Source organism: Giraffa tippelskirchi, chromosome 1 (genome assembly GCF_054371585.1).
Source record: "Giraffa tippelskirchi isolate mGirTip1 chromosome 1, T2T-mGirTip1v1.2.pri, whole genome shotgun sequence".
Lineage (NCBI taxonomy): Eukaryota > Metazoa > Chordata > Mammalia > Artiodactyla > Giraffidae > Giraffa > Giraffa tippelskirchi.
Window position 1 is genome coordinate 33755468 of NC_137275.1, and position 23786 is coordinate 33779253.

Genomic DNA, 23786 nt, shown 5'->3' on the forward strand with positions numbered 1-23786 from the left:
TATTCACATTTACATCATTATTCATGTTTATATATATAATATATATAATATATTTATATATATATATATATATATATATAAAGAAGTAAATGAGCTTAACTGACTAGTTTAACTGATACAGGGAATTCACATAGGCAAAAATAGATGGAAAATATGGATGGGAGACTTTTGTAATAATCTGAGTTTAGTGGACCATTTTGAGTTACTGGGATGATTTCTTGGTAACTCTTGTTCATTAAATAAATAAGTTTATGATAAATTGATAGCATTTTAAACGTAAGCATCAAAAGAGAATTGACTTGTGGATGTTACTCACTGCTGTTTTCCCAGCATTTAAGATAGTGCCTGCCACATGGTAGTCTCTCTGCAAGTATTTAATTAAATGGAAGAATGATCCTACTATGGTGTTTTATGAACAGATAAATAATGTTTTTAATTCTGAAACTAGAGGACTTCATTTCTGACACATTTTTTTAAAAATGCAGCGTGAAGCCTTTGAAATTTGATAGGACACCACAGGAGAGTAAAGGGAAACGGATGCTTAAATTTTAGCTCTGTAAATTCATGATTTTTTAATAAACTGATTTTAATGTCACATTAATATGGGAACAACTCCCTGTGACTTTGTGAGATAGGTGAGAGAGAGATATAATCTCAATTTTGCAGATAAGTATACTGAGGCACTGGTAGGATTTCTGACCTCACTACATTTTGAAAGAACTTGAGCTGAATTCCAGATTTTGGAATCAGATTTTATAATTGAAACAATAGGTTTGAAATCCTATGAATGACTTTGTAGTTAGTGGAACTGAAAATTTTGCTCTGTACCAGAAATTTGGGCCATTCCCTCATTATTGGGGATTTCAAAAATTGCATTCTTACTTGGCACATCTTGAAAAATAAAATCAATTTTATTTTAATATTTAATGAAAATGAATAGACTTTCACTGCTGCTTATGCATTGTTCAAAATATGATGTATCTTATTTAATAAATTGAAGAAACAAATGCCTAATGATAATATTTGATGACAGACACTCTTAAGACCCATTTGGAAAGGTTTCCTATAACTTGTTAAGAAGGATGGCCACTGAGTACAATAAACAATAGACTCTGATTGGCAGGAAGCCAGAAGTTCTTTTTGAGGATCTATAACCCTGTATAAGAGCTTTATTTGCTTTCTTTGCAACAATATTCTGAACTGAAATTGTGGGATAAGTTTGAGAAAAGTGTTTTTGTAATGCATGAGTGGAGAGGGAAAGTGAAAGTAAACTAAATTATAACAGTGGTAATAAGTTTTTCCTATTAGAAGACATTGCTTTTTATGTTTTATCTTGTTTACACATTCATGAAATGCCCCTTTCACTATATTTAGGCTCACTTACAGAAATTAGCACATCATTCATAAATTCCTGGCAGTGAACACTGTAAAAGAGATTCCTTTCCTCCCTTACCATGTTATTGTGATAGAAATAGACAGATCAAAAGCCTGCTACCATTTATTCTTGAGAGGTTAAAAAGAAAAGAAATGAGTACTAAATTATGGGGAAAAAGCAACCTTTGGCATTATGTAATTGATCACAAAGTCATTAAACTTTCCAGGTCCCAGTAGGTAGGAGTTAGTTAAGGGTAGATAAGCTCCTATCTAAATAGTCATTAATTATGGTTGTAGTAATTCTTATATTAGTATAGTCTCATGGTGATTTTGCTGTTTAAAATATATACATTTTAAATATGTATATATTTATATATATTCATCTGAATCTAAGAATTTCTCATGGAATATTCATATTCAAAAATGGAAAAAAAAAATCTCAAATTAGTCAACTTTTGATACACATGCAGTGCCAGATTATCTTTGTTTTATCAGAATCTGTGAATTGTTACCTCCCTATTCTCTGTGAGGATGATTTAGTCATAAGGAGATATAATCACTGGATCCTATAAGTAAAATGCAGTTTTAAAATACATGGGAAAGGATCAAGATTTAACATGAATGTGCCCCCAAGAAACTGTTTATCACTAAAGATCTAAAGATTAATTACACTTTTTGGAGCTTATTTAACACTACTTTCATAGACCTTGAAGTAGTTGATCAGGAGATATGGAAATATTTCTCCAAAGAAATGCAGTGCTGTCTGAAGAATATAGATCATTCAGTCAAAACTATTTATATATAGTTTCAGATTTCCCACATTAATTTCATCAGAAATTGAACAATTTCTCCCTCAAAAGGTGAACCTGCCCCAAATGACCTACCCTTCCTGTAGATAAAGGAGAAAGTAAGACATTCTCGTCTAAAACTGTTTAGTTCACCTAACAAAGATAACTTGAACTTAAATACAGTTATTTCACCATTAACTGTTGTTATCTTTGTCCATTGAGAATTTTATAATGTTCACCATCAGGTAAAAAAAAGGTTTGAATTCAATTCTAGCATTATAGTGAATTTTTATGACCCCAAAATTGGAAAAACAATAATTTAAAAGTTTACAGAATAGGTAATTTTTGTTAATGCAGGCATTTAATTGGACTGGTGTTCAAGACACATGACTCTGTGTCAGAGCTTCTCTGGTTAGTTCAGGATACACATTTTTCCTTCCAGTGCTTCATTGCTATGCTTATATAATATTTTTAAAATGTAAAAGGGAATAATAGAAGTAGTCTGCTGTAATATTTTGATTTCTTAGTTTCCCCTATACTTTACAAAATAATCTTTTGAAAATGAAAAAGACCATATAAATGCTATTAGGACTATTATGCCTTTAAGCCATACTTCTTAATCTTAATACTGCAGATATTATCTTTGGCCCCTGTCAGTGAGGTCTAATCAATGCAGATGCTTCCACTCTGGGCAGAGAAACCTCTAGGAGGGGATACAAATCGTGTACCAATCCTAAACTCCTATTACACAAATCTTAAATTCTCAAATTCTCAGTGACAATAAGTTGGGTTTTAATGTGTGCTAATAAAACATTCATGAAATTGCCCAGGGTGTATATTTAACTTGTGATGAATTGTTAGTCAGAATTTGGTTATTATAAGTGATTTGCTCTTTCTTTTGTGTGGTTATTATATGTAATATTGGCTGTCAATGGTAAATTTCTCTACTCACATATACTATAGTTTGCACACAAGGAATGCAATGGAGGAAATATAGGAAACTATATTTTTGTGTGCTTTATTTTAATCACTATATCTTACCAAGACATTGTGTCTGCTTGGAGCATTTTCTGGAAGAAGCTGAGAAAGTCACATAAATTCTTCCTGAAGAGCATGCCCTGAATTGAGTACTTTGTGGTAAGATAAAAAATAGTCAACATTTTCATTTCAATGTTGAAATTTGTTAGTGAGAACGGTTGCAACATAATGTGAGGCAACAGTGTTATGATTGTGATATATCTGCATCTATCACAGTCTCTGTATCCATGTATTTATTGATGAACACTTATATTGTGTCCATATCTTGACTACTGTAAACATTGCTGTGATAAACATTGGGTGCATATATCTTTTTGAATTAGTGTTTTTGTTCTCTTCGGGTAAATACTCAGAACTAAAATTGCTGGATCATGTGGTAGTTCTACTTTTAAGTTGTTTGAGGGACCTTCATAATGTTTTTAATGCCTGCTGTACTGATTTGCATTGCCACCAAGATTGCACGTGTGTTCCCTTTTCTACATATTCTCACCAACACCTGCTATTTCTTATCTTTTTGATAACAGCCATTCTGACAATATGAGAGGAAATCTCACTGTGGGTTTGATTTGCATTTCCCTGATTAGTTATGTTGAACATCTTTTCATGTGCCTACTAGCCGCATAGCCAAAACAATCTTGAGAAAGAAAAACCTGGAGGTATCATACTCCCTGATTTTAAACTGCACTACAAAGCTATAGTAATCAAACACATAAATCAATGTAACAGAATAGAGAGCCCAGAAATAAACCCATGCTCATATGTTCAATTAATCCACAACAAAGGAGGCAAAAATATACAATGGGGAAAAGACAGTCTCTTCAGTAAATGATGTTGGGAAAACTGAAAAGCTACATGCAAAAGAATGAAACTAAACCACTTGTCACACAACATGCAAAAATAAGCTCAAATGGATTAAAGTCTTAAAATGTAAGAATTGAAACCATATAACTCTTAGAAGAAAATATGGGTGGTATGTTCTTAGACACTGATCTAAGCTGTCTTTTCTTGGATCTATCTCTTCAGACAACAAAAGAAAAAATAAACAAATGGGAATACATCAAGTTTAAAAAACATTTGGATTCTATTTTTACAGATTAAAGGACATATTTATATTATTGAAGACAGTTTTTAAGTCCCTGCCAAAATATAGAAAACAATGTTATAGTATTAGTAATGAACTAAGAAAAAGCTATTTGTCTTAAATTGTACTCAATATTTCTTTATTTTGCTCTAGGTTAGATACTTAAGAACCTTTAAATGATGCTTGGGGATTAGTGAGTAAAAATTATTATATACAGATATATATATATATATATATATATGTTGTTGTTGTTAGTCACTCAATCATGCCCGACTGAGTGACTAACATTTTATTGCATACTTTAAAAATTAACTTTACTAAATACCTCATTATATGTAAAAGCAGCAGATGATATATATTTAGACTCAGATATATCTGGCTTTAAATTCTAATTCCATTACTTATGAACTCTTAGTACTTAAAACGTAGATGCACTAAGTATATTTATGTACATATTTATGCATGTGTGCTCGGTTGTGTTCTACTCTTTGCAACCCTGCGGACTGTAGCCTGCCAAGCTCCTCTGACCATGGGATGTCCAGGCAAGAACACTGGAGTGTGTTGCCATTTCCTACTCCAGGGGACCTTCCTGATCAGTAATCTACATCTCCTGTGCATTACAAGTGGATTCTTTACCTCTGAACCACCAGGGAAGCCACTTCTGCTATGCATTATAAATATACCTGTCGTGTATAAGTTCATGAATTTATTTAGCATTTTTACCTACTTTCTCATGAAATAAGATACAATCTGTTCCAGACAGGTATAATAACACTTGTAGGAAGTAAGAAATAATGGACTAATGGCAAAAGAATAAAGGAAAATGATGATGAATTTAATTGAAATGGATACTCAACCAAGCAACCTATGGATAGTTAAGATGATTCTCAACGAGGGTAAATGAAATATTCTGACTTTTGTTTCCACTAATTAACTAGAGCTATTCACTATAAACAGGTGCAAATAAACTTTGCTTCCAATAATTTTGAATCATTTTATTGGATCACAAATTGCTCTGGCCTGTTTTGCTTCTTTACCTCTGATAATTTTCTGCATTTACAAACATCATGTTTTAACAGTCTACTCTGTATAAATATGTCTTGAAAAGTGCATTAAAATTATATTTATCACAATACTTAGTAATTTTCACCTACCCAAAATTCTCTTTGTATTCACAAGCATTCGTCTTGCTTATTTCACTTTTGTGCATAAGATAGAATCAAACTTGTAAAGTCAAGAAGACTCTTTTCAAGTTTACTCCCTTATAGCTTTTAAATAAGAGTTCACATTTAAAAATAACATTTATCAGTTTTAACCATATATTTGAAAAACGAAGATTCCATTCTGTTTTTAATGATGTTATTACATCTTCACTACCCTTAAAAATATCTTGTAACATTTTCCCATTTCATTGACTTCTTGATTGATTAATTTTTTTAAATGGGCATGTGCTTGTTCTTTTTGTAGTTACAGAGGATACAAAAATAAATGAGGCCACTCACTGTACTAAACAGTTATATAGTTTCAGTTCAGTTCACTTCAGTCATGCAGTTGTGTCCGACTCTTTGTGACCCTATGGACTGCAGCTCAAAAGGCCTCCCTGTCCATTACCAACTCTCAGAGTTTACTCAGATTCATGTCCAATCAGTTGGTGATACCGTCCAACCATCTCATCCTCTGTCGTCCCCTTCTCCTCCTGCCTTCAATCTTTCCCAGCATCAGTGTCTTTTCCAGTGAGTCAGTTCTTTGCATCAGGTGGCCAGAGTATTGGAGTTTCAGCTTAGGCATTAGTCCTTCCAATAAATATTCAGGACTGATTTCCATTTTTTTTTTATTTTTTACATTTCCTTATACTTGCATTACATTACTTTTTTTTTAATTTTAAATTAGTTTATTTGTCTACTTTTTAACTTTACAATATTGTATTTGTTTTGCCATACATTGACATGAATGTACATGTTTTCCCCTTCCGGAACCCCCCTCCCACCTCCCTTCCCATCCCATCTCTCTGGGTCATCCCGGTCCACCAGCCCCGAGCGCCCTGTATCATGCATCAAACCTGGACAGGCGATTCATTTCACATACAATAATTTACATACTTCAAAGCCATTTTCTCATATCATCCCACCCTCGCCCTCTCCCATAGAGTCCATAATACTGTTCTATTTATGTGTTTCTTTTGATGTCTCGCATACAGGGTTATCTTTACCCATTAACTAAATACCATATATATGTGTTAGTATACTGTATTGGTGTTTTTCTTTCTGGCTTACTTCACTCTATATAATAGGCTCCAGTTTCATCCACCTCATTAGAACTGATTCGAATGTATTCTTTTTAATGGCTGAGTAATATTCCATTGTGTATATGTACCACAGCTTCCTTATCCATTCATCTGCTGATGGGCAGATGTTGGCAATTTGATCTCTGGTTCCTCTGCCTTTTCTAAATCTAGCTTGAACATCTGGAAGTTCATGGCTCACGTGCTGTTGAAGCCTGGCTTGGAGAATTTTGAGCATTACTTTACTAGCATGTGAGATGAGTTCAATTGTGCAGTAGTTTGAACATTCTTTGGCATTGCCTTTCTTTGGGATTGGAACGAAAACTGACCTTTTCCAGTCCTTTGGCCACTACTGAGTTTTCCAAATTTGCTGGCATACTGAGTACAGCACCTTCTCAGCTTCATCTTTTAGGATTTGAAATAGCTCAACTGGAATTTCATCACCTCCGCTAGCTTTGTTCATAGTGATGCTTCCTAAGGCCCACTTGACTTCACATTCTAGGATGTCTGGCTCTAGGTGAGTGTTCACGCTATCATGGTTATCTGGGTCATGAAGATCTTTTTTGTATAGTTCTTCTGTGTATTCTTGCCACTTCTTAATATCTTCTACTTCTGTTAGGTCCAAGCTATTTCTGTCCTTTATTGAGCCCATCTTTGCATGAAATGTTCCCTGGGTATAGCTGATTTTCTTGAAGAGATCTCTACTCTTTCCCATTCTATTGTTTTCCTCTATTTCTTTGCACTGATCACTGAGGAAGGCTTTCTTATCTCTCCTTGCTATTCTTTGGAACTCTGCATTCAGATGGGTGTATCTTTCCTTTTCTCCTTGCCCTTCACTTCTCCTCTCTTCACAGCTATTTGTAAGGCCTCCTCAAACAATCATTTTGCTTTTTTTGCATTTCTTTTTCTTGGGGATGGTCTTGATCACTGCCTCCTGTACAATGTCAGGAACCTCTGTCCGTAGTTCTTCAGGCACTCTCTCAGATCTAATCCCTTGAATCTATTTCTCACTTCCACTGTATAATCGTAAGGGATTTGATCTAGGTCATACCTGAATGGTCTAGTGGTTTTCCCTACTTTCTTCAATTTAAGCCTGAATTTGGCAATAAGGAGTTCATGATCTGAACCACAGTCAGCTCCTGGTCTTGTTTTTGCTGACTGTATAGAGCTTCTCCATTTTTGGCTGCAAAGAATATAATCAATCTGATTTCGGTTTTCACCATCTCGTGATGTCCATGTGTAGAGTCTTCTCTTGTGTTGTTGGAAGAGGGTGTTTGCTATGACCAGTGAGTTTTCTCCGCAGAACTCTATTAGCCTTTGCCCTGCCTCATTCTGTACTCCAAGGCCAAATTTGCCTGTTACTCCAGGTATTTCTTGACTTCCTACTTTTGCATTCCATTCCCCTATAATGAAAAAGACATCTGTTTTGAGTGTTAGTTCTAGAAGGTCTTGTAGGTCTTTGTAGAACCATTCAACTTCAGCTTCTTCAGCATTACTGGTCGGGGCATAAACTCGATATTGAATGGTTTGCCTTGGAAATGAACAGAGATCATTCTGTCCTTTCTGAGATTATATAGTTACATAGTTTGGAGGCATGTAAATAGATTCTCAGAGGAATGGTCTAACTTTCTATGTCTGTTGTAACTAATTTTCCCAAACTATTTTCAATTTTATGATCACTCACCTAACATGTGGGGCTGTTGAATGCAACAGCCAAGTCACTAGTCTCTGACATATTTGTTTTTCAGTAATTAAATTAGGAAAGGAGGACAGGGAGAGGAGGGTTTAATAATTTCTCTGTATGATCACTCTAAAAAAAAAATAAGCTCACATGCAGCTTCAGTATTAGCTGAGGTTTCCCACCACTTGGAGAATATGTGGTTGGAATCACTAACATCAGTCTCATGGTAAGAGCTAAAGAATTGAGTATCTGATAATGTTACTAACTTAGAATATCTTGATTTGTATTTTGTCTGGACTTTAAAAGGCTGAGTAGCTTTAATCATTAATCTTTTATTTACTCAATGCCTGTCATGTTGCTGCTAGCAATTATGCTATTTAAAGATAGTAGCAGCAGTAGCAGTAGCAGCAGTAATTGTGATGTATATGAGGCCAGCTGATAAGCACTACTCAAGTCTCTCTGGTTGTTTTGTAGCCATAAAGTTTAGTGTCTTATTTCTACTGGCACAACCTCAGATTTTATTAATAAAAGAATCTTGTCAAATGGCCCCAGAGAGAGTATATTTAAGAAAGAATATGTGATGGCCTTGAACTTTAATGTTATAACAAATCTAATCTGGTTCTTTAAATGGTCAATAGGTAAATAGCTTACTATCGTGATCTTTGTTGAAATAAATAATCCCTATTTTTATATGACTATTAATAAATACAATTGAGACCAATAGGTGTAGAAGGAAAAAAATTGGTTGTTTATATTTATGATATGTTTGTTTTGCTTTTCAAAGTGCTAGATCAGATTCATTTATATAATAAAAACCTTGAAGTAATTAAGAATGGAATTAAAGTTACCACGTAATGGTTTATTTCTGTCTGTGGTTTATTCTGTGGTTAACAAGACTTTACATAATATGGATTTATAAGAAGAAATTAATTTTCCTTTTATAAAAAAGTCATGAATTATGAGACTGTTTTTTATTGACCTAATAACTATTTATCTACCTATAAAAGCCATATCCTATACTTGAGGTGTAATATTGATAAATAATATTGAAAACTATACATGGGACTATATTCCCTTAGATATAATGTATGTTAAGAATACTGTGTTGATTAAAGCTTTCCAGCTATGCCATGTCACTTGCTATATATAACCCCACTTTATTTTGAAAAGATACTGTAAAAATTATTTAAATTCTGTTTCTTATTAAGTGAATACTGTGGTTAAGATCTACACAAATGATCCCTGAAAGTGGTTAAGATTAAATAGCCATTGATAGTAACGCCACTTTGTGTACTAAAAATTCTATTATAAGGTAATAAGAAGTAATAAATGGAAAACAAATTCTATAAGAGTTTATTTGGTGTGGGATTAATTCATAAAGAGGCATGTGTCATTTTACACATTGTTACATTTAATATTTGTTTTGTAATCTGGATGATTGTTTCAGAAAAATGTTGACTATAAATGCCAGTGATATAGTTCTTTATTTTTATTATTGCCATTTTCTTTTCTAATTAGCGTCACTGAGCATATGACTTCAAAATGGTATTCGAAGCATATGGTTAATACTATTGAGTCAGATCACATCAAAATTACTTCTTTGCAATTAAGTTGCTTTTATTTTCCACTGAAAACAATTAATTTTTAGTATCTTATAATTTTCAAGTCTTTTAAAAAAAGCAAATTATACCCAGTGGGACATTTCAGGTACTTTTTATTAAAAAGGATATTGTTTCCCTAGAACTACTGACATTTAAAGCTAGGTTTTTTGGAATGGTCCTTTCTAAACTTCACTGAGATCATATATCAAAAGATCCACTTGTAGGCTTTTAAGATGGAGTGATTGTAGGTTTTGTTTGAATGAGCAGAGTGAAATTTTATTTTGAGAAAGAAACCTCAAAAATACCTTTTTTATTTGGAAGAGACCATGTATACCAGGTGTGGTCAGAATACACTAGTTATTTCTCTTGGTCTGGTGGTATCAGATGACAACATAGTACTAAATATATATTAAGTATAGAATAAGTGTATACATATACATTAATATAATTTATATACTACATAGAATATGAAATATGTGATATAATACTCAATGGACATGTATATACTTTTAAAATATCTGCCCACTTTTCCATTTTGACATTTTCAGATTGTCAATACAATACAAAGACAAAAATATCAAGTCTGTAACTAGGATTGTAGTCATTAATTTTTATATTTATATCAGTCTGTATAAACAGCAAAGAAGTAATTATCCATATAGTTATCAAAGCCACTAAAAATGAATTATGTAAAAATAGATTATGAAAATAGATTTTTACCTATAAAATAGATTGAAATATTCCCCCAAATTATAACTTTTGAAATGTTTATTACCTTTTCTAACTAATTCACATTTTGATAAATGTCTTAAAGGGTCTTTGGGCACATATACTTTTCATTTCAAACACACACCTGTACATATACTTTAATGTGTTTGTTGCATGTGTGCTAAGTGGCTTCAGTCACGTTTGACTCTTTGAGACTAAAGAGATCCTATGTAACATAATATGCCAGGCTCCTCTGTCCATGGGAGACTCCAGGCAAGAATACTGGAGTGGGTTGCCATGCCCTCCTCCAGGGGATCATCCCAGCCCAAGGGACGGAGCCATATCTCTTAGTCTCCTGCATTGGCAGGTGGGTTCTTGACCACTAGTGCCACCTAGGAAGCCCTTATTGGTGTATAACTGGTATATAATAAACTTCACATAAAGTGTACAATTTGATAAGATTTTGCATATCTACATACTTGGGAAACATTAGCACAAATAAGACAGTGCTTATATCCATTTCTCCCAACATGTTTACTCATGTCCCTTATTAATCCAACCAAAAAAAAAATACATATTGTTCGTGTCATTTATGTAAAACTCTAAAAAATGCAAACCAATCTGTTGTAATAGAATGTAATTGCTTATTCACTTCTTTACTTATCAATATTTGCATGTGCATAGTATCATACAGAAACTGTTCCAAAACCTAACAGACAATACTGAAAAAGGGCACAAGAATTTTCAGATTTTATAGAGATTATAATCTGGTTGGACCAAAACAGCTTACATATGAATGTACTGCTGCTGCTGCTGCTAAGTCGCTTCAGTCCTGTCCGACTCTGTGCAACCCCATAGACGGCAGCCCACCAAGCTCCGCCATCCCTGGGATTCTCCAGGCAAGAATACTGGAGTGGGTTGCCATTTCCTTCTCCAGTGCATGAAAGGGAAAAGTGAAAGTGAAGTCACTCAGTCGTGTCCGACTCTCAGCGACCCCATGGACTGCAGCCTACCAGGCTCCTCCGTCCATGGGATTTTCCAGGCAAGAGTACTGGAGTGGGGTGCCATTGCCTTCTCCGTATGAATGTACAAACACATCAATTTACAAAGTTTTAACAGACTGTTTCTTTTGATATTTTCCCGACCTGTTAAGAAACAGTCCACAAATGAAGAAAGGCAAATATGGTATAAGACATCAAGATGGCAAGGTAGTAAGAGTGAGACAAAGGTTTAAGAAGGCAACAGTTCACAAAACAACACTGATCCAGCTTCTAGCCTAAGGTTTCCAAGTTTATATAATTTTGTTAAAAGAACTGATTCCAGTATGGTTTCCTTTAATACTTTGCAAAATTACTGAAAAAATGATTCAGTTAAATTGTTCATTGAAAACAGAGAATCCTTGGCCCCAGTCTGATCTCCTGAGTCAGAATTTCCTGGAGTGAAGACTAATAATCTGTATTTTTAAGAAAATCTGGCTCAGACTCAGATAAGAAGAATCACCTAAATATGATGAACTGTGTGTGGAGAGAGGAGTGGTAGGTTTCAGCCAGCAGATACTGACTTTGATATCCATTGGCCAGATTTTGCCAATGGAATTAATTGTAAGATGCATGTTTTTTAAAGCTTGTGAATAAATGAACACATGACTGTGTGGAGGGACTTTTGGAGGCAAGTAAAAGAAGCTCCATCTGAAGAACTTTTCCTGGACTGTCACAGACTGAAAATATATTTATCAGTTTGGTTCAGTTACTCAGTTGTGTCCGACTCTGCAACCCCATGGACTGCAGCACGCCAGGCTTCCCTGTCCATCACCAACTCCCAGAGCTTGCTCAAACTTGTGTCTGTCGAGTTGGAGATGCCATCCAACCATCTCGTCCTCTGTTATCCCCTTCTCCTCATGCCTTAAATCTTGCCCAGCATCAGGGGGTTTTCCAGTATATATCCATATTATCTTATTTATCTTAATGCTTTAAGATTAAAATTTTATGTGAATAGGTCAAACTCATAGAGATGTATTAAAAAAAAAAAAAATACAAGTAACCAATACTTGGGACTTTCCAGATGGCTCAGCAGGAGATGCAGGAGTTACCCAGGAGCCCTGGGTTGGGAAAATCCCCTAGAGGAGGACATGGCAGCCCACTCCAGTATTTTTGCCTGGATAATCCCAAGGACAGAGGAGCTTGGTGGGCTACAGTTCACAGGGTCCCACAGGGTCAAACACGACTGAATCCACTTAGCAGGCACACATACACTGTACCTAATACCGTAACACAGAATCAGATTGCAGTCTGGTAAAAAGTTTGTATCAGTGTTCCTATTGTAAAGATAGAATAAGCATTCATAGTTGTTAGGTTACTTAAACAAGGTCACTGAGCTAGGAAATGGCTGATTCCCAAAGAATTTGAAGCCAACTCTGCTTGAAAGCTGTCTATGCCATGGCACCCTTTCCTATCTGAGAACACTAAACTAGGTTCTGTATGTGAAAACTTAGGATGACATGCTCTTTTACATAACAGATAGCAGACTTTTGTTTATCATTGCTTGTGCCACTGAGATGTTAAAGATTTCTACATTATGTAGGTATCAGTAAGTCAAACAGACACAGATTGGAAATTCTTTAATCATTAGAAATATATACTGAAAATAAAGTGAACGGGTGGTGGATGGTGAGAGCCACTGTTGAAGTTGGAGAATACAGATAAGTTAAAGAGGCTAGAATAACCTGTGTGATAGCTGATTAGAGTTAGTAGCATCAGTGTATATTCATGTTTAGCTTAATATATATATATATATATGTATATACACAAATAACTATAGCTACATTTAGAAATGTTTATAGATATACACAGGTTAACATACACGCATTTATTTCCTGGCTTTGTCATCCAAGAGGGCCAAGAAACAAAACCCCAGTAGGGGGTTTCCTATAATCCAGACCTTGGTGTCCAGTAGAATTCTCCAATGTAGGAAACCAGTGTTCCTAGGAGAAATGACTTATTCTAGGATTGAGGACAGTAAATGAAACAAAATGAGCCTGAAGCATCTGGTCTTGCAGTGCCAAGGGGTAAGAGAGTGATGTAGAATAGAGACAGAAAACCCATAACGATAGAGGTATGTCAAAAAGACATAGAAGCTAACTGAAAGAGTAATCAATGACCAAAACTTTAACAATTTGAATAAAAAATAAAGTATTAGATTATAAGCTAAAGTATAAAAAAAAAATCCATGTGTCTGTACTCCACAAGAATATAAATAAACGATGAAGCAAACACATAGGGTTGAATAGATAATAATTTGGGCAGATACTCCACCCTCAAGGAGGTAGACCATTGCTCTACCTTCCTTAAGTGTGGGCTGCACCTAATCACTTTCTTCCAAGAGGATGGAAAACTGGGAAAAGAATAACTTTACTGTGAAGAAATCTAATGCCACCTCTGTCAGGTCATCCAAGTTAACCTAATATTGATGAGTTATGCCTGTACCCTTGATAGGATGTCATGGAAAAAGCACTTTACCTCTGTACCTTCCTCCAAAAATAACTTATATCTCAAGTCTAATCATGAGAAAAAACATCATATTAATCCCAGCTGAGAGATACTTTACAAAATACCTGACCAATATGCCTCAGCACTGCTGAAGTCATCAAACCAAGCAGTTTGAGAAACTATTATAGCCCAGAGGAGCCTGAGAAAACGTGATGACTAAATGTAATATGGTGTGCTGAGTGGGGTCCTGGGAAAGAAAGATGATAATAAGTATGCCTAAGGAAATTTGAATAAAGTATGAACTTCAATAATAATGTATCAATATTGGTTCATTAATTGTGGTAGATCTACTATACTGTTGTAAGTTGTTTCTTTTTTAAAAATGTTTATGGGTTATAGCTGGTTTACAATGTTGTGTTTCTGTGGTACAGCAGAGTGAATCAGTTATGCATATATATACACCCACTGTTTTTTAGGATGTTTCTAAAACATCCTAAAATGAAAATAGAAGACATTAGGTGTGGAATACATGGAATCTCTCTGTACTACCTTAATAATCTTTCTATAAATATAAAATCATTGTCGATTTAAGTTTTTTAAATTCAATTAGGTGAATTAGGGAAATGTTACTGTCTAAAGGGTAAACATCTTGCTTATTATACTGATATTAAAAGTTCACTTCCAATATGTAAGCTGCAATACTTAGAAGCAATTTGGAATGTTTCCGCATATCCATAAGGTGAAACTTAGAAGCTACGCAAATTATTTCATTCTAGTCAACTTTATTTCTCTGGTATTTTTGTTCTTACACTGTGCTGTGCTGTGCTTAGTCACTCATTCGTGTCCGACTCTTTGCGACCCCATGGACTGTAGCCCAGCAGGCTCCTCTCTCCATGGGGATTCTCCAGGCAAGAATACAAGTGGGTTGCCATGCCCTCCTGCAGGGGATCCTCCCAACCCAGGGATCGAACCCAGGTCTCCTGCATTGCAGGCAGATTGCTTACTGTCTGAGACACCAGGGAAGCACTAGTATGGCAGTATTTATGATTTAACATCATCCGGCAAGTTTTACAGGCAGTGATGCTCTGTGCCATCATTCTCAGTTTTTTCCAGGCTTACTTAATAAAAGGTTGAGTGGATAAAGAATGAACAACAGGTAAGGGAGATAAATGAAATAAATTAAACATGTCCCGGTGCTGACAAATCTTGTTACAGTTATTTTAATATACATATTATCTCTAAAATACTTTACAGTAGGGTAAGAGTGCTGCCATTTACAATTTGCACATCATCATTATGCCCCAGAAGCTGTCAGTGTCCCCACTTTGATCAGCTTTACCCAAATGACGAAGATATCATCTCTTCACTGAGCAAGTTATCCTTGAACTACTCTGAGCTGAGAAGTGGTCTCCTCTTCTCTTTCCATTCTGAACCATGATCTAAAGGGCACTTGTTAGCCTCTGAGACAACCAAGTATGGAAAACAATGGTGTTTATTAAATCAAACAGTCTTTGAAATCCATATGGTTTATGCTTAACTTTGATAGATGTGAGTAAATAACAAAGAATTCCATTTCAGGATGATTATGTCTGTGTTGATATTTATTTGATATCTTCACTTTGAAATGGTTCTTTATTTTATTGAAGAATGGATTATTTTAAATAAAATGCAAGTTCCCAACTAATAGGATCCTAGTATATGCATGTAAGATGAGATAAACTCTGTTCTGAATGATACTTGATGATGTATGTATTTCTCATTCATTCATGCATGTATCCATTCAACAAATATTTATGAAATATCTATATGTCAATTAACTTTCTGGTGCTGGCAATATAGCAGTGAACTATATAAAATTAATCCCTGCCTTCATGGAGCATACATATGAAATGCAATTTTGAATAGAAAGTTGGCAACACCATCAGTTCATTAAGTGAAAACTGAAACCTATCTATAAAAACTACATCAACCAAAATGAGAATGTCTGCAATGTAGTGAAATGAGTGAAAAACTTTAAAGACAGTCTTTGGATCTTTACTAAAGTATAATGCAACACATATTTAGTGGTAATGGGACAGTGAGTTTAGTTTATGATTTAAGGTGATTCATAAAGATACACACAACCAAACAGAGTATATTAAAAAAAAAACCATTCTATTATCTTCCTGAATTCTCCGTTCCTGTTTCTACATCAGTAAATTTGCTGCTTTGCTGCAAACACTATGATGAACTAGGGGGCCTACAGCTTGTTCTTCTTTCTTTCCCTGTATTCTGGATGATTTGTCCATAGTACCGAAGATGGCATGACTTTTCCCTCATGAGGGAATCAATAGAGACTTTGAACTTATTCCAGAATGTGACTGTGAGAACCACCAGTCAGGTAAAAGGTTTACATGAAAGTAAATAAACTTCAATTTCAAAACTACTTTTAAACAATTTTGGCTTTGTGCACACACTCTGTGTTCTGTAGTGTGTGTATGTACTCAGTCGCTCAGTCCTATCTGACTCTTTTTGACCCCATGGACTGTAGCCCGCCAGGCTCCTCTGTCCATGGAATTTTCCAGGCAACAATACTAGAAATGGGTTGCCATTTCCTACTCTAGGCGATCTTCCTAACCCAGGGATTGAACCCATGTCTTTTGCATCTTCTGCATTGGCAAGAGGATTCTTTACCACTAGTGCCACTTGGGAAGTCCAGGCAAAATACTGGAATGGGTTGCCATCTCCTCCTCCAGGGGATCTTCCGGACCCAGTATCAAACTCAGGTCTCCTGCATTTTGGGCAGATTCTTTACTTGCTGAGCCAGCAGGGAAGCCCCAGAATGAAAGTTGCTCAGTCGCTCAGTTGTCTCTGACTCTTTGTGACCCCCTGGACTGTAGCCCACCAGATCTTCTGTCCATGGAGTCCTCCAGGCAAGAATATTGGAGTGGGTAGCCATTTCCTTCTCCAGGGGGATCTTCCCAACCCAGATCTCCTTTGTTGGAGACAGATTCTTTACCATCCAAGCCACCAGAGTCCAGAAAATTGTGCAGCTGGACAGAGGGAGGGGACATATGTAGACCTATGACCGATTCTTATTGATGTTTGACAGAAAAACAACAAAATTCTGTAAAGCAATTAGCCTTCAATTAAAAAACATTTTAAAAAAATAATAGAAGATAAAGCTGAAATTCTACATTCTCTGAATCTGAACACCACAAAGCCTTATGATTGAAAGAATAAAAATACATATTGTTGTATCAAAGTCAATATAACCTATGGGTTTATAAGACACTAGACAGTTACCAGATTTTGCTCTTACAGATATTTGTTTCTATTTTAATTTTATTGAAAGACGTGTCACTTTTTTTTGTTTGTTTGCTGACGTAATATAATACATAATAAAAAATAAAAGGTTCCTCTGTATTTGATTTTTTACCACCACTCATTTATTCCATGCATATTTATTGGACCCTCCTCTGTCCAAGTGCTGTTCTAGAGCTAGAATTCAGCAATGAATGAGAATAACAATATCACTGCCCTCATAAAAATTACACTCTACTTGAGAGGATTGAAAAAAGCAAATAGGAATAAGGAAGAATTCATATAGAAATACGATATGAATATCAGATGGTAGAAGTGCAAGAAATAGGGGAAAATTAAATTGTGAAGATCAGAGTATGTGGCAAGATAAGGGGGGCTAAGGAAGGAGCAAACAGGAAAGGTCTCAGTGAGAAATCCAGAAGAGGGAGCCAGCTCTGGAGTCAGAGTGAGAAGCACCTCTGAATAAGAGGATGCAGATAGAAAATCCTTAGGCAGGAGTGTGTCAGAAGTGCCTGGGGCAGCCAGCCTGGAGAAGGACATTGCAACCCACTCCAGTATTCTTGCCTGGAGAATTCCATGGAAAGAGGAGCTTATTGGGCTACAGTCCATGGGGTCACAAAGAGTGGGACACGACTGAGCAGCTAACACTATGCTGGAGTGTGTCAGAAGTGCCTGGGGCAACCAGCCTGAGCAGAGCTGCTGAAGAAGTAGCAAGAGGTGGTCAAAGAAGATGCAGAGAGCCAGACGGTACTGATGCTTGTGTGTATTTCCACATTTGGGCTTTACTCTGCAGTGAGACACAGAGGTGCAGAGGAATGACGTGATCTCACTTCTGTTTTTAAATGATGAGTGAGACTCTTCCCATCCCCTTTTTACACTAGCGTGGAGCCCCGCAAATAGTTCTAAACTTTGGTCTTGTTGTCTGTTGCTCAAAGTGGTGCCTCTGATTTGATTACATTTTCTGAGGAGTGGAAAAGATAATTAAACATGACAAATTACAGTGTATTATTTTGACTGAATACTGCTGGAAATTAAAATAGAAATACTATGCATCCATATGTATATGTATATAACATATAGGGCTTCCCTGGTAGCTCAGCAGTAAATAATCTGCCTGCCATTTCAGGAGACACAGGGGACCCGAGTCTGCTGCCTGAGTCGGAAAGATCCCTTTGAGAAGGAAATGGCGACCCACTGCAGTATTCTTGTTTGGGAAATCCCATGGTCAGAGGGGCCTGATGGCTGTTTTGAGTCCATGGGGTCTCAAAGAATTGGACACAACTTAGAGACTAAAACAACAACAATATAACATATATATTGTTATTTCTTCTTCTTAGCTGCTCAGTCGTGTTTGACTCTTTGTGACCCCATGGACTGTATGGAGCCCAACAGGCTCCTCTGTCCATGCAATTCTCCAGGCAAGAATACTGGAGTGGGTTGCCATTTCCTTCTCCAGGGGATCTTCCCGACACAGGAATCAAACTTTGAGTCCTCCTGCATTGCCTGCAAATGCTTTACTATCTGAGACACAAGGGAAGCCCAACATATATATATATATATATAATATATATATATATATATATAAATATTATATATATATAAATGTTAATCTCAGTACATATATAATATTGTTCATATAAGGCCATACACTACCACAGGGCTATCACATAGTGGTTATACACAACTCACTTTGGCTGACATCTTTTCCATCTTCTTATATGTACATTATAAATATATAAAATATGCATATTATGTATTATTTCTTTGGCTCTACACTTACATACACTCATGATGTGTGTGTGTGTATATATATATATATATATAGGCCTCCCAGGTGGCACTAGTGGTAAATAACGTGCGTGCCTATTATAATTTTTTGCTTTGTCTTCTATAAAATCTGAAAACTACAAAAATAAAGGTTATCTACATCAAGAAAATTATGTCAGCACCTCTTTATGGTGTCAAACCCAGAGTCTATACAAATCTCATCAGATTGATAAAAAATGGATGCCGAGTCAAATATTCAAATGTGTAGGAGTTCAAAATACTCAAAAAGTAGCATTTTTTTTTTATTTCTGTCAGATAAATAGTCATTTAATAGACACTGGTAAATAACAATGAACATCATAAGCAATTGTGATTTCTAATGAAATATTTGGGGAAAATGGATATGAAGGAAAATGCTTCTTTTATTTGCTATTGTTTTATATATACTACACATATTTAAGCATAGTTTTAAGAAAGACCTCCACTATATTTAATATATGAAATTTCAATGATTATAGGACTCATATGATTTCAAAAATAAGAAATTATGAAAGTCTTAATGTTATAAAAATATGGTAATAGGGATAATCATGTATGTGTTAGTGTTATGGAATATGTTATCGAGTCCATGAATTTTAGAAACATAGAATAGACATAAGATCATTAAGAACATCTTTATTCTATAAAATGAAGATAGTTTATATATCTAAACTTTATAGAGAAAATGTAGACTTAAGATTCTATGTGACTATAATTTTATTATAGACATTTCTCAGGATATAAGTTGATTTATATTTTTAAAACACTTCTAAATCTATACAAACTTGTATATAAAGAATAACTGTTTCCAGGTAAAATGAAAAGTTAAGTGTTTGGTATATTTATTATATTACATTTAAGTGTGCCAATATACATGATAGGTGTAATTTTGAGGCTCTGTTAATCATGCTACTCTCCATTTTTCAGCCCCCTCTCCAGTCACCAATGTGAAAAAGGGGAAGATTGCTAAGAACAGCATCTCCTTGTCTTGGCAAGAGCCAGATCGCCCCAATGGAATCATCCTGGAGTATGAAATCAAATATTTTGAAAAGGTGGGACTAACAGAATAAAAAATGTCCTTTCTTCTTTTTTCATTTTAATTTTAGCAACTGCAGTTATCCAACTTGTAGAGAAGCATATTACAATTTTAGGTGTAAATCCATGACAGTTGATTTGCAGTCATGATTATGGAGGCCAGGCGTGTACAGGGAGTGCTTTATTTGTGTTCTGTTGCTGCCGAATAGTTCACGCTACCGGAATACTGCAGTGTAATCTAGCATCAGCTTCACTAGGCTTCACAGCATTGAAAGATAAAGTCACAGAACATTTTCAAAGTGTCCCAAATGATGAAGCTGTTAACCTTCAGTAGTGACTGCAGTGTACTACAGGGAAAAATACATCCTCATGGCCAGTAACCCTGCATAATACCTGTTCTATTTGGAAGTATCAGCAGGTAGGGTGTGTATATACCTTATAATTTTAGAAAACCTATGACAAAAGTCTAACACTGTAGCATAAAATTTATTTTAAAATTTGAGGGCATAAAATTGGAAGTGTATGCTTCACATTCCCTATAGTTTCTTGATTTCCCTCTTCTTCCCTGAGTTGTTGTTTTGCCATAATAGTTGTTGAAATCTAAAGGCAATAATCATTCCTCTTTCTCTTTTCTGAATCCATGACCAAGTGAGCTATTGATAAAGGCATAAACAGGTAGAAACTAAAGATGCATTTATAATTTCTAAAGGTGAGCTTGTGTATTTGGCTTAAATATATTATGTTAGATTAGATTTTCTAACCTCCACTCCCATCGTACAATAAGTTCCCTACATATGAACCTTTAAATTGCAATCTTTCACAGATGTGAATGTGCCCTTGTATGCAAGCTGTTGTACTGTACTACTGTACTTTTCAAAGTATAGTACTGTAAGATTAAAAATGTTTTATTTTTGTGTTTGTTTTTTATGTATTATTTGTATGAAAGATATTATAAACTCATTATGGTACAATACCATGTAGTTAATTTGTGTTAGTTGGGTACCTAGGCTAAATTTGTGTGTTAGTCACTCAGTCGCATCTGACTTTGTAACCCCATGGACTGTAGCCTGCCAGGGTCCTCTGTTCTTGGAATTTTCTAGGCAAGAATACTGGAGTGGGTTGCTATTTCCCTCTCCATGGTATCTTCCCTACTCAGGGACCAAACTCAGCTCTCCTGCATTGCAGCAGATTTTTTACTGTGTGAGCCACTGGGGAAGCCTTAGGCTAAGTTCATTAGACTTAAGAACAAATAGGACTTACAAATGGGCTATTAGAATGGAACTCATTTGTATGTAGGAGACATACTGTATTGTGATTTTTGTACAGACTAGATCTGAATGGCATACACTATTTAGAACAGCTTGAGTTCTAATAGAACAGGGATAAAAATAGATGAGTGTTCAAACCAGACTCTAAGAGGTAGGTTGGAGACCCTGGCCCGGAAGTGTATGTCCTATGGAAGTAGGAGTAGAAAAGATTGCTGACATAATGCTGAGAAGCAGATCCCGAAAGGGAAGGGAAGCCACACTTATCCAACTGTTTCTCATAAACTCCCAGAGACATCAATCCTCTCTTAGGGAAGAGTGAAGAGGAAGGAAGTTTAAAAACTCACTTTGCAATACTTAAGAAATTGTCCAAGCTAGGATGCTAGAATTAAGAAGGAGAATAAGCATTTTCCTTATACTAATGCAAAAGTATCATGAGAAATACTGATCTCCTATTAATGGAAGTTACTTAAAATTGGAATTCCACATATATGATAGATAAGCATTATAAGTAAATACATTGAAACACATTGAAGTAATTCATAGCATTTTTTGCTTCTTTCATCATTGATTCAACAATTTTCTGCATAAGGATACAACAGGGAATGAAACACAGAGTTTAGGTGGGGTGAGTGGGGCTATCTACATCCTTTTCTAGGTTTTGGATGTCTCTACAATGTTCATATACTGATTTTACAAATAGATAAATAGCTCAATTATTATTTTGGGAATCATTGTCTAAGAATGACTTACTGGTAGCATTAAATGTAACTAAGTGGATTATTAGGGAACATAAATGAAGATATTGATAAGATATTTCAGAAAAGGAATATTATCAAATAACATTATTCACCAAGAATGTTCTAAGAAAATACCTTTGATACAAAGCTATGTTGGGATAAGGTGTACAGTGTTTACTGAAAAAAAGAGTAAGTCAAGTAAAATGTTAAAACATTAATATACTTCAGTGATTCCTGTTTCTCTGGGAGTCATGGTCCATACTGAATTGCTGATGCTAGAGGTCTACAAACACATGTTGAATTCAAAAATAATTTGTTAAATTTAGTTTTACATTTCTTTTTTCAAGTTTTTATAAACTTTATTACTGCATACTAATTCAAAGCTAGGCAAATATATGAATTTATGAATTCTTTTGTAAACATTTTAAGTTTCCAGATTTTTATTGTAATTAAAGTTGTTTTTAAAATAAGTTGAGATTCATACTGGCATTTTAGAATAGGAAAGAATGATGGTATGCAGCCAAAGCAAAAACAATACCCAGCTGTGGATGTGACTGGTGATAGAAGCAAAGTCCGATGCTGTGAAGAGCAATATTGCATAGGAACCTGGAATGTTAGGTCCATGAATCAAGGCAAACTGGAAGTGGTCAAACAGGAGATGGCAAGAGTGAACATCGACATTCTAGGAATCAGCGAACTAAGATGGACTGGAATAGGTGAATTTAACTCAGATAACCATTTTATCTACTACTGTGGGCAGGAATCCCTTAGAAGAAACAGAGTAGCCATCATGGTCAACAAAAGAGTCTGAAATGCAGTACTTGGATACAATCTTAAAAATGACAGAATGATCTCTGTTCGTTTCCAAGGCAAACCATTTAATATCACGGTAATCCAAGTCTATGCCCCGACCAGTAACGCTGAAGAAGCTGAGCTTGAACGGTTCTATGAAGACCTACAAGACCTTTTAGAACTAACAGCCAAAAAAGATGTCCTTTTCATTATAGAGGACTGGAATGCAAAAGTAGGAAGTCAGGAAACACCTGGCATAACAGGCAAATTTGGCCTTGGAGTACAGAATGAAGCAGGGCAAAGGCTAATAGAGTTTTGCCAAGAGAGTGCGCTGGTCATAGCAAACACTCTCTTCCAACAACACAAGAGAAGACTCTACACATGGACATCACCAGATGGTCAACACCGAAATCAGATTGATTATATTCTTTGCAGCCAAAGATGGAGAAGCTCTATACAGTCAGCAAAAACAAGACCGGCAGCGGATTGTGGCTCAGATCATGAACTCCTTATTGCCAAATTCAGACTTAAATTGAAGAAAGTGGGAAAAACCACTAGACCATTCAGGTATGACCTAAATAAAATCCTTTATGATTATACAGTGGAAGTGACAAATAGATTTAAGGGACTAGATCTGATAGACAGAGTGCCCGATGAACTATGGACAGAGGTTCATGACATTGTACAGGGGACAGGGATCAAGACCATCCCCATGAAAAAGAAATGCAAAAAAGGAAAATGGCTGTCTGAGGAGGCCTTACAAATAGCTGGGAAAAGGAGAGAAGCAAAAAGCAAAGGAGAAAAGGAA

General features: G+C 35.4%; 1 protein-coding gene across 12 annotated transcripts in view; it reads left to right on the forward strand.

The window, feature by feature from the left end:
- The window catches only part of EPHA5 (EPH receptor A5), a 394095-nt gene that overhangs the window by 245228 nt on the left and 125081 nt on the right, over window positions 1-23786 (forward strand). For 11 of the 12 annotated variants that reach the window (XM_081504794.1, XM_081505053.1, XM_081504887.1 and 8 more), the window contains one exon: window positions 20074-20198. In XM_081504794.1, coding sequence (XP_081360920.1) covers window positions 20074-20198 — 125 coding nt within the window. Of the gene's footprint in view, window positions 1-20073; window positions 20199-20596; window positions 20600-23786 lie in introns of all 12 variants that reach the window. The other variant, XM_081504964.1, reaches the window with a different exon arrangement.